Source organism: Cetorhinus maximus, chromosome 21, assembly GCF_964194155.1.
Source record: "Cetorhinus maximus chromosome 21, sCetMax3.hap1.1, whole genome shotgun sequence".
NCBI classification, from domain to species: domain Eukaryota; kingdom Metazoa; phylum Chordata; class Chondrichthyes; order Lamniformes; family Cetorhinidae; genus Cetorhinus; species Cetorhinus maximus.
The window spans coordinates 18,666,759-18,688,772 of record NC_135899.1 but is presented as its reverse complement, the minus strand read 5'-3'; the positions used below and the strand labels follow the sequence as shown (position 1 = coordinate 18,688,772).

Here is a 22,014-nt window from a genome sequence, read left to right as displayed (position 1 = left end):
TCAGCCATGATCATAATGAATGGTGGAGCAGGCTTGAATGGCCAAATGGTCTACTCCTGCTCCTAGTTTCTATGTAAATGGGAACAGCAGAATCATCACCAACATTTGCCATCCAAAAGAAACAAAAAATACAAAATAAAGTGGGGCAGAGGTTATGATCCAAAACTGCTGAAATCAGTTTTGAGTCCAGGAGGCTGTAACATGCTTAGCTGAAAGATGAGGTGCTGTTCCTTGAGCTCCATTCGAACTGTGCAGGAGGCCAAGGACAGAGAGGGCAGAGTGGAAGTGCAGGGAAATATCGAAATGGAAATCAGCAGAAATTGCACCTGCTTTGTGTCCAATACACTTACCTCCAATTTAAAATTCTCACCTCTCTGTTCAAATCCCTCCACAGCCTCACCCCTCTCCATCTCTAGCCTCCTGCAGCCCTACAGCTCTCCGAAATATTGGGATTCTTCCAGCTCTGGCCCGTTGTGCATCAGTCACTTCCTTCGTCACTGCAGCACTGCCTTCAGCTGTCGTGGCCACAAGCTCTGGGATTCCTTCCTTGAAGCTCTGTGCCATTCCACCACTATCTGCCCCTTCAAGATGTTCCTTAAAGCCTAGGACGTTGGCCAAGCTTTTGGGCACCTGCCCTAACACCTCGTTCTCTGGATCAATGTCCATTGTTGTCAGCCTGCACTCCCTGTGAAGTGCCTTGGGATATTTGCCGCACAAAAGTGTTACACAAATGCAAGATATTGTTATAGTTTTCAGACAATCTGTAGGATCATTACTTACATTTTTGGACATAAATGACAAAGACTGATAAAGAAACAACGATTGGTATTCCCACAGCAAAAGAGATGCTTAAATGTAGACCAGGTGATGCTTCACATCCTTTACCTGCCAATAGATAACAGCATGTAAATTGCAGCTCTTAATCAGCATATTAGTTGCAAGTTCAAAGTAATTGAAAAAGATCCAAAACAATTCTATATTATTTTATGAAAAATTCTGAGTACATGCATACTTTTTAAAAATTCATTCAAAGGATGCGGGTTTCTCTGGCTAGGCCAGCAATCATTGCCCATTCCTAATTGTCCTTGAGAAGGTGGTGGCAAGCTGCCTTCTTGAACCGCTGCAGTCCAGGTGGTGCAGATACACCCACAGTGCTGTTAGGAAGGGAGTTCCAGGATTTTGACCCAGTGACAGTGAAGGAATGGCAATATATTTCCAAGTCAGGATGGTGAGTGGCTTGGAGGGAAACTTCCAGGTGGTGGTGTTCCCGCCTATCTGTTACCCTTGTCCTTCTAGATGGCAGTGGTCATGGGTTTGGAAGGTGCTGTCTAAGGTGCCTTGGTGTGTTTCTGCAGTGCGCCTTGTAGGTGGTACACATTGCTGCTAATGTTCGTAGGTGGTGGAGGGAGTGAATGTTTGTGGATTGGGTGCCAGTTAAGTGGGCTGCTTTGTCCTGTTTAAGCTTCTTCAGTATTGTGGGAGCTGCATTCATCCAGACAAGTGGAGAGCATTTCATCATACTCCTGACTTGTGCCTTGTATTTGGTTGACAGACTTTGGGGAGTCAGGAGGTGATTTACCCATTGCAGGATTCCTAGCCTCTGACCTGCTCTTGTAGCCACTGTATTTATATGGCTAGTCCAGTTCAGTTTCTGGTCAACGCTAACCCCCAGGATGTTGATAGTGGACGATTCAGCGATGGTAATGCCATTGAATGACAAGGGCAATGGTTAGGTTCTCTCTTGTCATTGCGTGACACATGTGTGGCATGAATGTTACTTGCCACTTGTCAGCCCAAGGCTGGATGTTGTCATGGACATGGACCGCTTCAGTATCTGAGGAGTTGCGAATGGTGCTGAATATTGTGCAATCATTAGTGAACATCCCCACTTCTAACCTTATGATGGAAGGAAGATCATTGATGAAATAGCTGAAGATGGTTGGGCCGAAAACACGACCCTGAGGAACTTCTGAAAATATGTCCTGGAACTGAGATGACTGAACTCCAACAACCAACACCATCTTCCTTTCTGCTAGATATGACCCCAATCAGCAGAGAGTTTACCCCCTGATTCCCATTGACTCCTTGGTGCCACATTCGGCCAAATGCTGCTTTGATGTCAAGGGCAGTCACTCTCACCTCACCTCTGGGGTTTGGCTCTTTTGTCCATGTTTGAACCAAGGCTGCAATGAGGTCAGGAGCTGAGTGGCCCTAGTGGAACTTAAACTGAGCGTCAGTGAGCAGGTTATTGTGACGCAAGTGCCGCATGATAGTACTACTGATGACCCCTTCCACCATCTTACTATTATTGCGATGAAGCGGTAATTGGCCGGGTTGGATTTCTCCTGTTTTTTGTGTACAGGACATACCTGGACAATTTTCCACACAGCCGGGTAGATGCCAGTGTTGTAGCTGTTGTGGAACAACTTGGCTAGGGGCGCGGCAAATTCTGGAGCACGAGTCTTCAGTACTATTGCCGGAATATTGTCAGGGCCCATAGCCTTTGTAGCATTGAGTGAATTGACTGAAGATTGACATCTGTGATGCTGGGGACCTCTGGAGGAGGCTGAGATGGATCATCCACTTGGCACTTCTGGCTGAAGATTGTAGCAAATGCTTCAGCCTTATCTTTTGCACTGATGTTCTGAGCTCCCATATCATTGAGGATGAGAATATTTGTGGAGCCTCCTCGTCCAGTGAGTTGTTTAATTGTCCATCACCATTCATGGTTGGGTGTAGCAGGACTGCAGAGCTTAGATCTGATCTGTTGGTTGTGGCATCGCTTAGCTCTGTCTATCAATTGCTTCTTATGCTGTTTGGCACACAATTAGTCCTGTGTTGTAGCTTCACCAGGTTGACACCTCATTTTTAGGTACACCTGGTACTGCTCCTGGCATGCCCTCCAACACTCTTCATTGAATGAGGATTGATCCCCTGGCTTGGTAATGGGGGAGTGGGAGATATGCCAGGCCGTGAGGTTACATATTGTGGTTGAGTACAATTCTGCTGCTGCTGACGGTCCACAGTGCCTCATGGTTGCCCAGTCTTCAGTTGCTAGATCTGTTTGAAACCCATCCCATTTAGCACGGTGGTAGTGCCACACAAGATGGAGAGTATTCTCAATGTGAAACGGGACTTCATCTCCACAAGGACTGCGCGGTGGTCACTCCTACCGATGCTGTCATGGGCAGATGCATCTGCAGCAGGGCTGGTGAGGATGAGGTCAAGTATGTTTTTCCCTCTTGTTGATTCCCTTACCACCTGCTGCAGACTCAGTCTAGCGGCTATGTCCTTTAGGACTCGGCCAGCTCAGTCAGTAGTGCCGCTACCGAGCCAATCTTGGTGGACATTGAAGACCCCCACCCAGAGTACATTCTGTGCCTTTGCCACCCTCACTGATTCATCAGCTGTGGGTGGGCAGTATGTGGTAATTAGCAGGAGGTTTCCTTGCTCATGTTTGACCTGATGCCATGAGACTCCATGGGGTCCGGAGTCAATGTTGAGGACTCCCAGGGCAACTCCCTCCCAACTGTATACCACTGTGCCTCCACCTCTGCTGCATCTGTCCTTCTGTTGAGACAGGACATACCCAGGGATGGTGATACTGGTGTCTGGGACATTATCTGTAAGGTATGATTCTGTGAATATGACTATGTCAGGCTGTTGCTTAACTAGTCTGTGAGACAGCTCTCCCGATTTTGGCACAAGCCCCCAGGTGTTAGTAAGGATGACTTTTCAGGGTTGACAGGGCTGAGATTTCCGCTGTTGTTTCTGGTGCCTAGGTTGATGTAAGGTAGTCTGTCTGGTTTCTTGTCCAACTTCCTGTTGTCTCAATTTTGAACATGACTTTGTCAACATTTAACACTAAGATTGATCATGTAAACATTTAGAAAATTAATTTGTAACAAAATGGTGGCAGGCTGTAGTCAGTACGTGGCACTGTGGGGTGAAATTTCTTAGATGTCTCTCCTCACACCACCATTGGTATGAACATGATGGGCTGAATGGCCTCCTCTATTCTGTAATGATTCTATCATATATCCACAAAAAACACAGCTGACTGCAGGCTGCACCAAAGACAATTTGTAAATATAATAAATATATGAAGTGTTCAAATCATACAAACAAAAGAAGGTCATTCAGCCCATCGTGCCTATGCTGTCTCTTTGAAAGAGCTATCCAATTAGCCCCACTCCCTTGCTTTCTCCCCCTAGTTCTGCAAAGCTTTCCTTTTCACGTATGTATCCAAAATCCATTTGGAAGTTACTATTGAAACTGCTTCCAACCCCATACTGCATTGCAGATCATAACTTGCTGCACTGGAGAAATTCCCCTCAGTTCCATCTTCTGCCCCCTGCCCCCTCTCCCCTTAGGTTCTCCTCCAACTCAAGGACCCACCTGAACTCTCAGCTCCTCTCGCTCTCCCTTTGCTGTACCACTGGCAGCCTTGCCTGCAGCTCCATGGTCCCATGTTCTGGAATTCATTCCTTGAACTGATTGCATCTCCCCAACATCTTTAAGACCCTCCATGGCATAGACCGAAGTTTGTGTCTGCCTTTCTAATGTCTCCTTCTTTAGTTCAAAGTCCACTCTCCATACTCCCCATGAAGTACCGTAAAACAAGGTTCTACATTAAAATGTGCATTGTGTGCAGTTCTTCTTTCACTCTGAGATACCTTAACCGCACAATGGATTCCTATTACTTGCTGGCAGCGACCCTGCCTTCTGTACCTATTTCCATGTATGGATAATGGCTGTTGACAGCAGCAAGATGCTGGAGATGGAAAATGATAGCTTTTTGCACAAAAAGACCTGAATGGAAAAAAACCTTTGCTCTTTTCATGACCTCACCATGCCCCAAAGTGCTTTACAGCCAAGGAAGTTACTTTTGAAATATAGCCACTGTTGTTGTAATGTAGGGAGAATAGCAGCCAATTAGCGTACCACCAGCTCTCACTAACAGCAGTGTGATAATGACCAGGTTATCAGTTTTAATGACATTGGTAGGGGATTAAATGTTGGCCAGGACATCACCTCTGTCCTTCTTTGTTATAGTACCATGCGATCTTTGATGTCCACCTGAGAAGGCTGAGAGGTCTTTTAATTAATGTCCTTCACAAGACGGTTGCTATGACAGTGCAGCACTCCCTCAGTACTAAAATGAGTTGTTAGCCTAGATTTTGTGCTCAAGCCTCTGGAGCAGGACTTGAACCCACAACCTTCCGACACAGAGTGAGTGTGCTGTCATCTGCCACTGTGATATGAGGACAGACTAACAAGATGGTGACTACTTCCATTGGAACAGAGAAGGGTAAGAGGACATTTAATAGAGAGTTTTGAAACTATGTAGGGTTTGACAGACTGAGCAGGGAAGAGCTATTCCTGCTGACTGACGATTTAATCACACAAGATAGTCAATTTAATATGATCATCAAGAGTGTAATTTAAACATTGAGTGATGGTATAAAGGTTTGCCACCCTGTACACATGCTATTCAATTTTCCTTTTAGTTGGAGTCAGGAGTTAAAGTTACACCCCCCCCACCCCAGTGAGTGAGAATATAAGTTTGAAAACATTTCTTTACTCAAGAAATGCTTTGCCCCAGGTAGTGATTCAGACGGGGACCCATTGCAACTCTTGAAGAAAAACTGGATAAATATTTGAAGCAGAGCAAGATATAGGGCTAAGGGGAAAGAATGGGCAATGGTATGAGAGTTAGTTTGGTCCTACAAAGAGTTAGCACAGACACAATGAGTCAAATGGCCTCCTTCTACACCGAAAAAATCAGGTGACATGAAAATTTTTGCAAAAACAACTCAGCAATTAGCCCGACCTCATGGGATTTCAGAATCTGCTTGACCATATTTTTAATCATTGAACACTCACCAGCATGTCTCATGGTTTCCACGAGCAGAACAATTGATGCTAACATCACAATGATTCCACTCATTGGTGTTACTACATCTAGCATGACACGACAAACTGGTAAAAAATAAAACAGAAAGAATCACAGAGAGCACAGATCACATACACACACACATACATATACATGCACACATATACATACACATGCACACATACAAATCCTGAGCTGTCTGCCCCAGATTGTGTCACTGGAGAATGCGACTGGTGAGAAAAGAATATACAAGGTATATTTATGTGGGCCTGCAGTTCCAATTATTGGGTCACCTGAGTGCGACAAATATAGTTGCCAATTGTGGAAGTCTCTTGGCGCAGTGGCAGTATCCCCTGAACCTCTGAACGAGGAACTCTAGGCTTGAGCCCCACTCCGGGACTGGTGAACCATAGAAGGTGCATTCATAACATGGCCAAAGAGGTTGATTATCAACCTGCAAATCCCCTTCCAATGTGTCTGTGGCAGGCAGTAAGAGCAGGAGAGTCTCCTGGTCAGCCAGAACTGTGTGGTAGCTGCAGTGCAGCAGCCTCTCCGTGTTAGACGACTCCACACACAGGGCCTTGCCACAGGCTGCACTCCATGGCAAGTATTCTCCTTGCTTTGAGGGACTGCTGGAGAGAGTTGTCAGTTGTGAGACAAATGTGGGTCCATTACAACCAGAGCCAGGAGAATTTATAACGGGGAACAGGGAAATGCCAGAGAGACTAAACAAAAACTTTGGGCTGGGTTTTTGCTGAGTATGGGTGACTTGGGAGCCTTTCAAAAGTGGTGGGTGGGTCCCGATTCTGGGATTCCTGGCAACATTCCTGAACTGACTGGTTTTTGGGGGTGCCTTTAAAGGGTGTGGGATGGTCTAGGTCAAAATCCCACACCTGGCACTTCCGACCTGGCTGGCTCCATTGCGGAAATAGGCATGTCCTAATCCTCTGCAATTTTCATGGAGCCAGGCCGGGTTTTTATAGAGTTGTGGTTCATGGCTCCTCAGAGGAGTTGTGAACCAAAGTCTATATGAGGGGACCTTTTAAAATGTGAGTTCAAAAAGTCCTCTTCATGCCCCCTATGCCAAGCTATACCTCCCCTCCCACCTTCCATGACCCCTCATGACTCCTACGTCAAGCTATGGTACTTCCATGCCCAATGACCCACTATACACTGTATAGAACCAATGAACCCTATAGTGACAATAGGATGTGTAAAAATAAACTTAAAACAAACAGTCATTCATTCATTCGGGCAGGGGCTGGATAATTTATAACGGGGAGTGAGAAAAAGGCAGAAAAACTAAAATACTTTGTCTCTGTCTTCATGGAAGAAGATGCAAAACACCTCCCAGAAATACTGGAGAACCAAGGGACTAGTGAGAATGAGGAACTGAAAGAAATTAGTATTAGTGAAAATGTAATACTGGAGAAATTAATGGGACTAAAAGTTGATAAACCCCCTGCACCTGATGATCTACATCCCAGAGTGGTGAAAGAGATGGCTGTCGAGATGTTGGATGTGTTGTGGTAATCTTCCAAAATTCTATTAATTCTGGACTGGTTCCTGCAGATTGGAATGTAACAAATGTGACCAGACATTTTCAAAAAGAAGGGAGAGAGAAAACGGGGAACTACAGACCTGTTTGCCTGACGTCAGTAGGTGGGAAAATGCTAGAATCTATTATAAAGGATGTGATAACTGGACACTTAGAAAATAATGGTAGAATTGGGCAAAGTCAACATGGATTTATGAAGGGAATTCATCTTTGACAAACCTGTTAGAGCTTTTTGTGGATGTAACAAGCAGAATAGATAAAGGGGAACCAGTGGATGTGATATATTTGGATTTTCAAAAGGCTTTCAATAAGGTCCCACACAAGAGGTAAAGTAAGTCAGTAAAGTTAGAGTGCAGAAAAGGACAGAAAGACTTCTGTCCTCCTGTACTCAAATCCTCTTGCAATAAAGACCAACACCCATTTGCCTTCCTAACTGCTTGCTGCACCTCCATGTTAGCTTTCAGTGACTCATGAACAAGGACACCCAGGTCCCTTTGGACATCAACAATTTCCAATCTCTTGCCATTTAGGAAATATTCTGCATTTCTGTTTTTCCTACCAAAGTAGATAACTTCACCTTTTCCCATTTTATATTCCATTATATCATAGTGCACATGGGATTGGGGGCAATACACTGACATGGATTGAGAATTGGTTAATGGATAGGAGACAGAGAGTAGGAATAAATGGGTCATTCTCGCGTTGGCAGGCTGTGACTAGTGGGGAACCGCAAGGATGGATGCTTGGCCCCCCAGCTGTTCACAAATCTATATCAATGATCTGGAATTGGGGATTAAATGCAACATTTCCAAATTTGCTGATGACACATATCCAGGTGGAATGTGAGATATCAAGAGGATGTAAAGGAGGTTTCAAGGGGATTTAAACAGGCTAAGTGAGTGGGAAAGAACGTGGCAGATGGAATATAATATGGAAAAAGGTGAAGTTATCTACTTTGGTAAGGAAAGCATGAATGCAGAGTATTTCTTAAATGGCAAGAGATTGGCAAGTGTTGATGTCCAGAGGGGCCTGGGTGTCCTTGTTCATGAATCACTGAAGCTAACATGGAGGTGCAGCAAGCAGTTATGAAGGCAAGTGGGTGTTAGTCTTTATTGCAAGAGGATTTGAGGACAGGAGGACAGAAGTCTTTCTGCAATTGTATAGAGCCCTGGTGAGCCAGCACATGGAGTATTGTGTACAGTTTTGGATTCTTTGCCTAAGGAAGGATATACTTGGCATAGAGGGTATGCAACAAAGGCTTACCAGACTGATTCCTGGGCTGGCTTACTCCTGCTCCTATTTCCTATGTTCCATAGCTCCAGGCTACAACATGCATGAAAAAGCGTGTGTTGCCACAGCAACTTGAGCTCCTTGAACATAAGTAAATAAGAAATAGGAACAGGAGTAGGCCATTCGGCCACTGGAGCCTGCTCTGCCATTCAATAAGATCATGGCTGATGATCTTGTGTTTCGATTTCCACATTCCCATCTACACCTGATAACCCTTGATTCCCTTGCTGAACAAGAATCTATCTACCTCTGCCTTAAAAATACTCAATGACCCCGCCCCCACCGCCTTCTGAGGCAGAGTTCCAAAATCGCACAACCCTCTGAGAGAGAAAATTTCTCCTAATCTCTGTCCTAATAGGGTGATCCCTAATTTTAAAACAGTGCCCCCTAGTTCTGGACTCAACCACATCCTTTCGACGTCCACCTTGTCAAGGCCATTCAGGATCTTATATACTTCGATCAAATCACCCCTCACCCTTCTAAACTCCAGTGGAAATAACCCAGTCTGTCCAACCTTTCCTCATAAGACAACCCACTCATTTCAGGTGTCAATCTAGTAAGCCTCTGAACCCGCCTCCAATGCATTTACATCCTTCCTTAAATAAAGAGACCAAAACTGCACACAGTATTCGAGGTACGGTCTCACCAATGCCCTGTATAACTGAAGCATGGCATCCTTACTTTTATGTTCAATCCCTCTCATAATAAAGGATAGCATTCCCTCAGCCTTCTTAATTACTTGCTGTACCTGCATATTAACTTTTTGTAACTCATGTATTAGAACACCTCGATCTCTCTGCACCTCAGAATTATGCAGCCATTCTCTATTTAAGTAATACTCTGCTTTGTTGTTCTTCCTGCCAAAGTGAACAACTTCACATTTTCGCACATTAAACTCCATTTGCCAGACCTTTGCCCACTCACTCAACCTATCTATATCCATCTGCAACCTCCTCATGTCCTCTTCACAACATAGCTTCCTACCTAGCTTTGTGTCATCTGCAAATTTAGCTACCATGTCTTCACTCCCCTCACCTAAGTCATTGATGTAAATCGTAAAAAGTTGAGGCCCCAGTACAGACCCTTGTGAGACTCCACTCGTCACATCCTGCCAATCAGAAAAAGACCCGCTACACACACTCTCTGCTTTCTGCCAGCCAGCCAATCTTATATCCATGCTAATATGTTACCCCCTACACCATTAACCTTTTGCCATTCTCTGTAGTTCTTTACATTCTGTCCAATCATCCATCCTGTACTCATCTTTGCGGAGTTGTATGTTTTTTCCTTAAGTTTGATGCTTTCCTTAACTTTTCAGTTAACCACGGATGGTGGGTCCTCCCCTTAGAATTTTCCTTTATAGTAGGAATGTACTTATTCGGAATACTCTGAAATTTCCCCTTAAATGTCTGCCACTGCTTCTTTATTAATCTATCCTCTAGTCTAGTTTCCCATTTCACTTCAGCTAGCTCAGCTTTCATCCCCACATAGTTGCCTTTATTTCAATTTAAGATACTAGTCTTAGACCCATTCTTCTCCCTTTCAAACTGGACGTAAAATTCAATCATACTGTGGTTACTGCTACCTGGCGGTGCCTTTACTCTGAAGTCACTAATTCATCCTGTCACGTTACACAATATCAAGTTTAATATAACTTGCTCTCTGGTTGCTTCCAGAACATGCTGCTCTAAGAAACCATCTCGAAAGCATTCTAAGAACTCCTGATCCAGGCTATTACTGCCAGTCTGATTTTTCCAGTTTATGTGTATATTAAAATCACCCCCCAATGCCGTCCCTTTATCACAAGCACACAATATTTTCTCTTGAATACTTTGTCCTGCACTGTGACTACTGTTAGGGGGCCTGTAGACTATCCCCACTAATAACTTTTTCCCCTACTATTCCTCATTTCCACCCAAACTGATTCTGCACCCTGATCTCCTGAACCAAGGTTGTCTCTAACTATTGCACCAATGCCCTCTTTGATTAACAGTGCTATTCCTCCACCTTTACCTAGCTTCCTATTCTTCTTGAATGTCATGTACCCCTCAATATTAAGGGCCCAATCCTTGTCATCTTGCAGCCACATCTCTGTTATTGCTGTCAAATCATATTTATTTACTTCAATGTGGGCCATCAATTCATTTACATTGTTATGAATGCTATGTGCACTCAGAAAGAAAGTTTTGACTTTTTGTTACTTTGTAATATCTAGTCTTGACTGTTGATGTATTCTTAGGTTTTTTTCTCTCTGTCCCTTCCTGCCATTCTATGATCCTCATTTCTCATATTACTATTTTGCTCTCCTGTCTTGATTCTACATCTTGATTTTGCTACCTCTACCCAAACTTGATCCCCCACCCCTCTTGTTTAGTTCAAAGCCCTCTCTCATTCCCTAGTTATGCGATTTGTGAGGACACTCGTCTTAGCATGGATCGGGGGGCTGGTTGGCTCAGATGACTGGATGGTCATTGTGGCCTCTTGTCAATGTTACACAACCAGCAGTATGAATGTGTGAAAAGGTGGGTGGAAGACTAGGTAGGGGAAGAGGATCAAGTACGAGAGCAAAATAAGGACAATTTATTAAAGTAATGGGATCAAGGAAACAATTTGTTCAATGATGAATCCATAAACACATTCACTAAAACCCATGCATGTTTTGGGAGTCAGTGGCCAAGAACATAGTAATGGCAGGACTTAAAGAAAGGGCACCATTGGCACAGAGAAAGTACGGTGTAGGTTAACGGGAGGCAGTTCATGGGACTCTTTGAATGGAGTAGAGACTGCGAAGAGGAATTCTAATGGAGAGCATTGAAAGCTTGATATAAGTAATAATAAAATTCAGCTTTGAACTTACATGTAGAATTCAAGATATCTTTGAATGTTTTCATGACCCAGTCATTCATACTCCACATCGATAATATGTTGAATATTAGCAGTAAACACAAAATCACCAATGTAATCACTGTAATTACAGAAATTCCTATTGGAAAGAACAGAAGGAAATTACACATATTCATAGGTTAGATAAAGATACAACCAAAAACTGGATCCAACTTGAGGGAATTCTTTACTTATAGACCATAGTTGTTTACAGCACAGCAAAAGGCTCATTAGATCTGTGCAGTATGCTGATGGAGCAATCCATAATTAATCACACTGCCCAGTTCACTCCCTTAGGCGTTGCAACCATCCCTTCAAAGATACAATGAACTTTGCCTCACCACTCGGGGTAATAGGATTCATCCTAACTTCTCTCCTTACTCTCTCAATTACAAATTTAAATTAATACAGCGGCATTTCCTTCATTACAGCAATGGCAACACTCCAAAAGTATTTCATTGGTTGGAAGGTGTTTTGGGACATTCTGAGGTTGTGATAGGGTAGTGTAAATGCAAGTCTTTCTTTCACTTGCAATAGGTTCTCCTCCTGCTCTTGTGCTGCTACCTCTGATGTCCTCGAAGGATCTATGCTTGGTCCCCTCATATTTCTCAACCACATGCTGCCCATTGGCAACACCTTCTGAAAACACAGCATTAGCTTTCACATGTAGGCTGGCAACACCCAGCTCTGCTTCACTGCCACTCTTCTTGACTCACCCAGTGTTGCTAATTATCAGCCTACTTATCCGACATTCAATACTGGATGAGCAGAAATTTACTCCAGTCAAAGACTGGGAAAACAAGCTATTATTTTTGATCCCCATTCCTAACCTCATTCCCTTTCTACTAATTCCATACCTCTTCCTGACAACAGTCTGATATTAAGCCAATCTGTTTACAACCCTAGTCTCAAATTTGACCCTGAGATGAGCTCCTGACCTCATATTCACATTATGACTTAGACTGCCTATGTCCACCTCAGTAACATTGCTCTACTTTGATCCATCTCAGCTCATCTGCTGCTGATGCCTCATTCATGCCTTTGTTACCTTCAGACAACTATTGCATTCCACCCTTCTTAAAATTCAGGTCATCCAACACTCTGCTGCCCTTGTCTCAGCTCACACCATGTTCCTTCGCCCTATCACCCCCGTGCTCACTGGCCTCCATTGGTTCCTCGTCAAGCACCGTCTTGATTTAAAAATTCTGATCCTTGATTTCAAATCCCTTCTTGGCATTTCCCCTCCCCACCTCTGTAATCTCCTCCAGCACCAAGCCTTCCAAGATATTTGTGCTCCTCTAATTCTGACCCCTTGTACATTCATAACTTTAACCATTCCTCCACTGGTGGCTGTGCCTTCCTTTGCCTAGGCCCCAAGCTCTGTAATTTCTTACACCTCTCTGCCTTTCTCTCTTTTCTTCTTTAAGATACTCCTTAAAATCTACCTCTTTGACCAAGTATTTGGTCATCTAATCTAATAGCTTCTTTTCAGGCTCAGTGTCATACTTTATTCTATAATGCTCCTGTCAAGCGTTTGGGATGATGTATTATGTTAAAGTTGCTATATAAATATAAGCAGTTGTTGTTGTTCTCAGTCAAGCACCATAACCACTAATCTATCACACCAAGGGATGGTAAAAAATACAGTTACTAACTGAGAGAGAAAACACATGTGAGCACTCACAGTACCTTCAGACTGTAGCCAACACATAACGGCAGCAAAAAGAATGACAAGCGAAAACATTGCAGCAAGCTGTAAGGATAGTAGTGCGTTTCCATGAAAATCAATACCTGGAATAATAAATGAATGGACATCAACATTACTCATAGAATTATGGAACATTACAACATAGAGAAGGCCCATTTGGCCCATTGTGCCTGTGCCATCTCTTTGAAAGGGTTAGCCAATTAGTCCCACCTCCCCGTTTTTTTCCCCATTATCTGGTACTTCTTTTCCCCATTAAGTATTTATCCAATTCCCCTTTGAAAGTTACTATTGAATCTGCTCCCACCACCCATTCAAGCAGAGTATTCACACATTTGAATAAATCACTTGATACGTCAGAAGTGGAATTTAAGTTGACTCAGTGTCACATTTAAATGCCTCACAGTGTCCCAGTAATTAAATTATATCAGTTTTAAACTTCTGACAGAGAAACTGAAAATAGCATGTTTTTCTTACTTATATTTTTCCTGTCTTTGTGTAAACATAAAAGTATTATGCCAAAGATGATCGCAGTCGCAAGAATCAGTGCAACAATGGACAATACCATTGTGTGATGAATCAGAGGTGGAAGACCTACAACAGAAAACAGTATATTAAACTTATATTATTTTCATATTAGATTTTAAATTGCAACAGGGATGATTCCACTCCCACCCCTCCCCCAACCCTTAAAGATGTGTTTATCACTAGATTACCTTCAAGAGGGAACAGGGGAGATTTACTGGAATGGTACCAGGGATGAATCAGGTATGTAGAGAGACTGGAGAAGCTGGGATTATTCCCCTTAGAGCAGAGAAGGGTTGAGGGGAGATTTAACAGAATTGTTCAAAATCATGAGGGATTTTGATTAATGCATTTATATAACATCTGTCATGACCACAGGGCATCCCAAATCCAATTATGTATTTTTTGTAATGTGTTCACCATGGTACTATGAGAGAAGTGACCGCCAATTTGTGCACAAGCTCCCGCAAGCAGTAATGTGATAATGACTAGGTTGCCCTACTAATTAAGGATGATTTCACTGTAAAAGTCAGAAATGATCTTAACTGAGAATCAGTTTGGATGGAGATAAGAAATAGCAAGAGAAAGAATCACTGATGGGAGTGGTTTATAAGCCCCCTGATGATATATACTTGTCGGTGTATGTACTAAGAAATAATGGTGGCTTGCAAGAAAGGTACAGAAATAATCATAGGTGATTTAATCTTCATATAGACTGGACAAATCAAGTTGGCAAAAGTAGCCTTGAGAACAAGATCACAGAGTGAATTCAGGACATTTTCTTAGAACAATAGATTCTGGAACCAAGCAGGGAACAGGCTTTTTTCAGACCTATTAATGTGTAATGAGACAGGGTTAATTAGTGATTACAGATACTCTAAGAAAAAGTGATCATAACATGATAGAATTTCACATTTACTTTGGAGGTGAGAAACTTGTGTTTGAAACTAGTGTCTTAAACTTAAATAAAGGCAATTACAAGGGATATGAAGACATAGTTAGCTAGAGTGTACTGCAAAAGTAGGTAAAAGGTAAGACAGTAGATAAGCAGTGGCAGACACTTAAGGAGGTATTTCATAACTTCTAATAAAAATATATTCCATTGAGCAAAAAGGATTCTATGAAAAGGATACATCATCTGTGGCCAACAAAGGAAGTTAGGATGGTATCAGAGAAAAGGCACACAACGCTGCAAAGTTTAGTGGTAAGCTGGAAGATTGGGAACATTTTAGAAACCAGCAAAGGATGATTAAAAAAACGAGGGAGAAATTAGAAAATGAGAGTAAACTAACAAAAAACATTAAAAACAGATAGTGAAAGCTTCTACAATTGCATAAAAACGAAGTGAGGGGCTAAGATAAATGTTGGCCCTGTGGAGGATGAGACGGAGAAATAAATAATGGCAGACAGGAAACAGCAGAGGCTATGAATGAGTATTTTGTATTGGTATTCATAGTAGACGACACTAAAAGTATCCCAAGAATAATAGAAAATTAGGGAGCAAAAAGTAGGGAGGAACTTAAAACAATGACTGACTATCACAAGAGAAAATGTACTAGGAAACTAATGGGACTAAAGGCTGAAAAATCTCCTGGACCTGGTGGAACTGTATCCTAGGGTCTTAAAAGAAGTGGTTGCATATAGTAAATCTATTGGTTGTAATCTTCCAAAATTCCCTAGATTGTGGAAACGTTCCCATGGATTGGAAAACTACAAATGTAATACTCCCGTTCAGAGACAGAAAGCAGGAAACTATATGTCAGTTAACCCAACATCTGTTATTCGGAAATGATGGAATCCATTATTAAGAAAATAGTAGCAGAACATTTAGAGACTCATAATACAATCAAGCAGAGCCAATGTGGTTTTATGAAAATTTATTAGCGTTCTTTGAGGATGTAACAAGCAAGGTGGATAAAGGGAAACCAGTAGATGTAATGCATGTGGATTTCCAGAAGGCATAAAAGGCCACCACACAAGAGATCATGGTGTTAGGGGTGATCTATTAGAATGGATAAAGGATTGGCTAACCAACAAGAAACAGAAGGTCTGGATAAAAGAGTCATTTTCAGTTGGGCAAAATGTAATGAGTAGAATGCCTCAGTGCGTTGGCCTCAACTATCTACGTTAATGAGACAGAACGAATTCTAGGCAAATTTACTGACAACACAAAGATAGCTTAGAAAGCTAGTTGTGAGGAGGATACAAACAGCCTGCAAAGAGATATGGATAGGTTAATGCATTGGTAAAAAATTGGCAGATGGGGTACAATGGTGGTAAAGTGGATCACTGTTCACTTTGTCAAGAAAAATAGAAAAGCAAAATATTATTTAAGTGGAGAGAGATTACAGAGTACTGTGTATAATTTTTATCCTTATTAAAGGAGGGTTATACTTGCATTGGAGGCAGTTTAGAGAAGGCTCACTAGGTTGAATCCTGGAATGAAGGAGTTATCGTATGAAGAATTTTGAGCAGGTTGGACCTATTGGTATTTAGAAGAATGAGAGGTGATTTTATTGAAATATATGAAAACATATAAGATTCTGAGAGGCCTTGACAGACTCAATGCTGCGGATACTACCCCTCATGGGGAAACTAGATGCAGGGGACACAGTTTCAGGATAACTGGTCTCCCATTTAAGATGGAGATGAGGAGGAATTTATTTTCTCAGACAGCCATCAATCTTTGGAATTGTCTACCCCAGAGAGCAGTGGAGGCTGGGTCATTGAATATATTCATGGCTGAGTTAGGCAGATTTTTGATCTTTTGAATATCTGGATTGAACCTGCCCCACCACACTCTCAGGAAGTGCATCCAAGATCTTAAACCACTCATTACGTAAAAGGGTTTTTCCTCGTGTCGTCATTGCTTCTTTTGCCAATTACATTAAATCTCTGCCCTCTGCTTCTCAAACCTTCCACCAATGGGAACAGCCTCTCCCTATCTACTCTGTCCAGCCCCCTCATGATTTGGAACACCTCCATCAAATCAATTGCACTCAATCCCATCAATTCCCAACAGGAATGCTAGGTTGCAACTATAGCCATAGTTACAATGTTAAGTGAAAAGATAATTTTCCACTTTGACACTCCTGGCAAATGTGGGAGTGTATATCAGCAAACTGAACTACCAGTCTGTGACTGCCCATCCTACTCCTTTTTCTGCCATGGGAATTTATTTGCCATTGGAGTAACAGTCATATAACAGTGAGAATGATGATAAACAATGTGATTCACCATAAATAGCGAGCGAATGTGAAACATTCTTCTTGCTAACAGCATTCTCCGCAGTGCAAGTGTATACCCCACAATCTGACTTTATGGCTTTATAAATAACCATTGTCCTGTTGTCTTCTGCCAACTGATAACGTTGGCCATTGGTTATCACATTGTCATCTTTCCACCACAGAATGGAACTCGCTTTCCCCGCAGATACTTGACAGACAAATGCAATGCTGGTATCGACAAAGGTGGAATTACTGAAGATCAAAGGTTCTGACAGTGGTTCTGTGGGAGTGAAGGAGTGAACAGAGAAAAAGATTTGAGCATGAAAACATCGCTGCTTCACATTACGTTAGTGCGGTTAGCCACAAAAGCTTCATTCTATTTCCATCCGTTAATGAAACTGGTTCTTAGATATAAAGTAAAACTATTCATTTCCATTGCACATGTGAAGTCATATCATACATAGTTTGCACAGGTTTTCTTGTCTGATAGCAATAGTATCTTATCACTTCGCCATAACAGATGTAAGAAATTAATAGATCACAGACTGCAACCGATATCTGGGCTTGTTGTGTTGTGGCTTGCGAGACCAACAAGGAATCACCATGGTGACGAGAAAGAGCAAATTGTATTATGTAGCACCTTCTCGCATCTCACAGAAATAGTCCCAAAGTGCTTCATGTACAATGAACTATTACGAAGTACAGGCATATTATGGCCTGGAACAAACTCAGCAAGTGTTTTGCACAAGATCCCGCAAAAAGCAATTAGATGAAAAGGTTAATCTGTTTTCTGGTGGTGTCAGCCAAGGAAAGAATTTTTAAAAACTCCCTCATAATTTTGAACACTTCCATTATGTCTCCTCTTAACCCTCTCCGCTCTAAGGAGAAAAATCCCAGCTTCTCCGCTCTCTCACAGAACTGAACTCCCTCAGCTTTGGTATAATTTTAGTGATATAAATTTAATCTCTGCTCTCCAAGGCCTTGTCATCCTTTCTAAAATGTGGTGCCTAAAGGTCTCTCTCTCTCTCTCTATTCATGCAGTCCCCACCTCGTTGCTTAATCATGGGGAATGCCATAATATCACTATGGGGCAAGGTGAAGAGAGGCCCTGAGAGCTACCTCAGCCAGTATAAGGATTGAACCTGCAGTATCGGCATTATTCTGTACCACACTCTAGCCATCCAGCCAACCGATCCAGGCACAGAGGTATAAAAGGTATTAAATTCCACTTTTCTCAGGGTGTGCTTGGAGTACATATTTTCTGTCTAATTTTCTATCCATTAATGTCAGCAAGTCATGTAATAAAACCTGAATTTGATGTATCCAGTCACTGATAATATATCATTTATTGCACTGTTAAACAGCCTCCCGCTATAAAATTATATGTTCTTTTAGTTGCTATTAGAAATACCTAAAGAGATATACTCATCTTGTATTAAAATAGTGCATCTACATGTACAGAGATGACACTTTGCTACAGATGCAAAACAACCCTAAAAAGTGGTAAGCTTCTGAGGGTATTCAAAACATGTACCAGGCTACAGCTCCCAGAGTGTTTTGGTGTCAATCTGTGCACAACGTCTAGAATGCAGTTTAGTGCAGTTTACTGCCTTCACTTCTGACTCTAATAAAGCATCACAACATTTTGGAACCAAATTATGCAAAGCACACCAGGGCTTTTTTTACATGATTGACAGTGAGAGTGGCCGTTCTTACAATGTGGCAGGTCTTGCTGTTTTGTTGGGCTCAGACCCTATTCCACTCAATGTGGTGAAAGGCCTAAGGATCATCAGTATTAAAAGTCAAGAATCCATTACTTTGTTGTATGTAACTGTGGAACAACTTGGAAAACTAAGGGTTAATAATCAACCTGTCTTTTATATTGGAGAAATAGGTTTTCTAGCATAAACAGGAAAACCACAGATGACTCTGCAAGGAAGTAAGTGACTGGGAAGGCTAGTGTACTAAAGATAGTCAGAGGGTTTGAAAGGCAATTTGTAGACTAAACCACTCAAAGGATTCAGAAACATCGTAGAATTATGGACTGGTTACAGCACAGAAGGAAACCATTCAGCCCATTGTTTACTGGCTGTTTGCAAAAGCAATTCACCTGGCGCAACTCCCCTGCCTTTTCCCTGTAGACCTGCAAATTCTTCCTCTTCAGATAATGATCCCATTCTATTTTGAAAGCCACTAATTCACTATGCTCTCAGGCAGTGCATTCCAGATCTTAACCATTCGCTGCTTCCTCATGTCACTGTTGCTTCCTTTCCAATCATCTTCACTTGGTACCCTCTGATTTTTTTATCCTTCCACCAATGGGTGGAAGATAAATCAGGAAGTTCAGGAATGTGAGGTCTTACTTGTAACACATACCTTGGATGTGAGCGAGGTAAGGTTTATAAAGGAGCATGGTTTTCAACCAAGAAGCTACTCTCTCAATGTACAGTCATTGATTGATGACCCATGCTCTACATCAATAAAGTTTGTTTTCTGCATGCTTCACCATCAAATACATCATGCGTACTCAAAGTGCACCATTGTGCAGGAAGGAGCTTGATTAGCAGTTGGTCCAATTATAACAACAAAAAGCAAAGTAGCATGTGAACTTAACTTCTGAAATGACTATGATGACAGAACAATCTAACTATACTGAGGTAGGGTTGCTTGCTTCTACAGCTACAATGCATTACATCAACAAATTTGTTTACATATTTAAGAACATAAGAAATAGGAACAGGAGCAGACCATTCGGCCCTTCGAGCCTGCTCTGCCATTTAATAAGATCATGGCTGATCTTCTTGTGTTTCGATTTCCACATTCCCATCTAACCCCGATAACCTTTGATTCCCTTGCCTAACAAGAATCTATCTATCTCTGCCTTAAAAATATTCAATGACCCCGCCTCCACCACTTTCTGAGGCAAAGAGTTCCAAGGTTGCACAACCTTCCGAGAGAAAATTTTTTAACCTGCAGTGGGCAAGGAAAACACTATTTATATACTCAAATTATTGACTAATTTTCTCTGGACAATGTGGACCATCCACATATTTAGATTGGTGGCTAAGAAAAGTTGTTGGGTATTTCTTCCAAATTCTTTCAGCAAACATTTGTACTTCCCCTCTTTCTCATCTCAGCACCTGACCTTTCAGCATTAGTGTCAAATGTGACTCGGGATGTAGCACTCTTGCCTCTGAGTGGGAGGTTCTGGGTTCAAGTGCCACTTCAGACATTTGAGGACACAATCTAGGCTGCCACTCCTGCGCAGTACTGAGAGAGTGCTGCACTGTCAGATTTGTAGCTTGATGAGATGTTAAAGTGAAACCTTGCCTGTCCTTTCAGGTGGATGTAAAAGATCCCTCAGTACTGTCCCAAAGAAGATCAGAGGAGTTCTCTCTGGTGCCCTGGTCAATATTCATCCTTCAAGTAACATTGTAAAAAAAACAGACGATATGGTCATTCACTTCACAGTCTGTGGAAACTTTGTGTGTGCAGACCTGCAATTGTGCTCCCTATATCCCACTTTCAAAAGTACTTCATTGGCTGTAAAGTGAAAGGTGCGATTTAAATCTAAGTCTTTATGCCCTTTTGAATTGAGAAATGGCATGGGAGATTCACTGTCTCCTGTTACAAGAGTTTTACATTGATATTACAAAATAGTAAACACACAAAGCACTTACCGAAGATGTTTAATTTGGTCAATTTGCTCCTGCTGGCATTTAAATTAACTTGCACCATGTATAGTCCATTGTCCTTCAGTGTTATATTTTTCAACAGCAGTGATCCATTGACAGAGTAGAAGGTACATCGATTCCTATACAAGTCAGTGAAGGTGGGTATTTGTGTCACAGTGTAGTAATTGAGAATTTGCACTCCTGACATTGCCCACCTGATATGATCAACATTTTTAAAATCTTCATCACTGAATCCAGGCAACAAAACGGAAGACCCAACGGCCCCAACAACCAACTCGCTGGGATTCTGGGTTTCTGATTGAGCTGATGGACAAAAGAAAACAATGTAATTACCCAAAGGGTATAAACTAGCTTTCCATTCTAGATTTATTAATTGAATTTAAATTCCACAAGCTGTCACGGTGGGATTTGAATCCAGGTTCCCAGAGGATTTGCCTGGGCATCTGCAATACTAGTCCAGCTACATTATCATTGCTGAAGGGTCATGAGGACTCGAAACGTCAACTTTATTCTTCTCCGCCGATGCTGTCAGACCTGCTGAGTTTTTCCAGGTAATTTTGTTTTTGTTTTACATTATCATTCCCCCATCCCTACACGCAAGGTTTTCAGGAAAGATAGGGAGTGGGAAAAAGAAAGGAGGGTGACGATATTGATGACGGATAAAATTACAGTGCTGGAGAGAGAGGATTTATCAGAGGGGTCAAGGACAGAAGCTATTTGGTTAGAGTTAAGACATCATTACACTACTTGGTATATTCTATAGGTCACAAACTTTGCAGGAAAATGAGACAGCACAGCATGAACGCTATGGGAGTGGCAAAGGGGGACTTTAATCACCCAAGTATAGTCTGTGATGGTAACAGTGTAAAATGCAGAGAGTTTCTGAAGTGTGTTCAGGAGAATTTTCTTGATCAGTATGTTTCTGACTTATTGAGGTAGGAGGCATTTCTAGATTTTGTTCTGGGAAGCGAGGTGGATCCAGTGAATCAAGAGTCAGTCTGGGAACTTTTAGGGAACAATGATCACAGTATCATAAGATTTAGGTTGGCCAAGGAAAAGGACAGGATGTGCTTTTCTTTCACAGGATGTGGGTGGCGCTGGCTAGACTAGCATTTATTGCCCATCCCTAATTGCCCTTGAGAAGGGGGTGGTGAGCTGCCTTCTTGAACCACTGCAGTCCCTGTGGTGTAGGTAAACCCACAGTGCTGTTAGGGAAGGAGTTCCAGGAGTTTGAC

The 22,014-nt window shown here is 42.2% G+C and overlaps 1 protein-coding gene across 2 annotated transcripts in view; it reads right to left on the bottom strand.

The window, feature by feature from the left end:
* The window catches only part of LOC144695726 (SLAM family member 9-like), a 44,509-nt gene that overhangs the window by 13,635 nt on the left and 8,860 nt on the right, over positions 1-22,014 (bottom strand). For both annotated transcript variants that reach the window (XM_078566683.1, XM_078566684.1), the window contains exons 2-8: positions 20,765-21,082; positions 17,095-17,364; positions 13,810-13,926; positions 13,317-13,418; positions 11,602-11,727; positions 5,887-5,982; positions 781-885 (exon numbers count right to left, since the gene is read on the bottom strand). In XM_078566683.1, the coding sequence (XP_078422809.1) occupies positions 781-885; positions 5,887-5,982; positions 11,602-11,727; positions 13,317-13,418; positions 13,810-13,926; positions 17,095-17,364; positions 20,765-21,082 (1,134 nt within the window). The remainder of the gene's footprint in view (positions 1-780; positions 886-5,886; positions 5,983-11,601; positions 11,728-13,316; positions 13,419-13,809; positions 13,927-17,094; positions 17,365-20,764; positions 21,083-22,014) is intronic.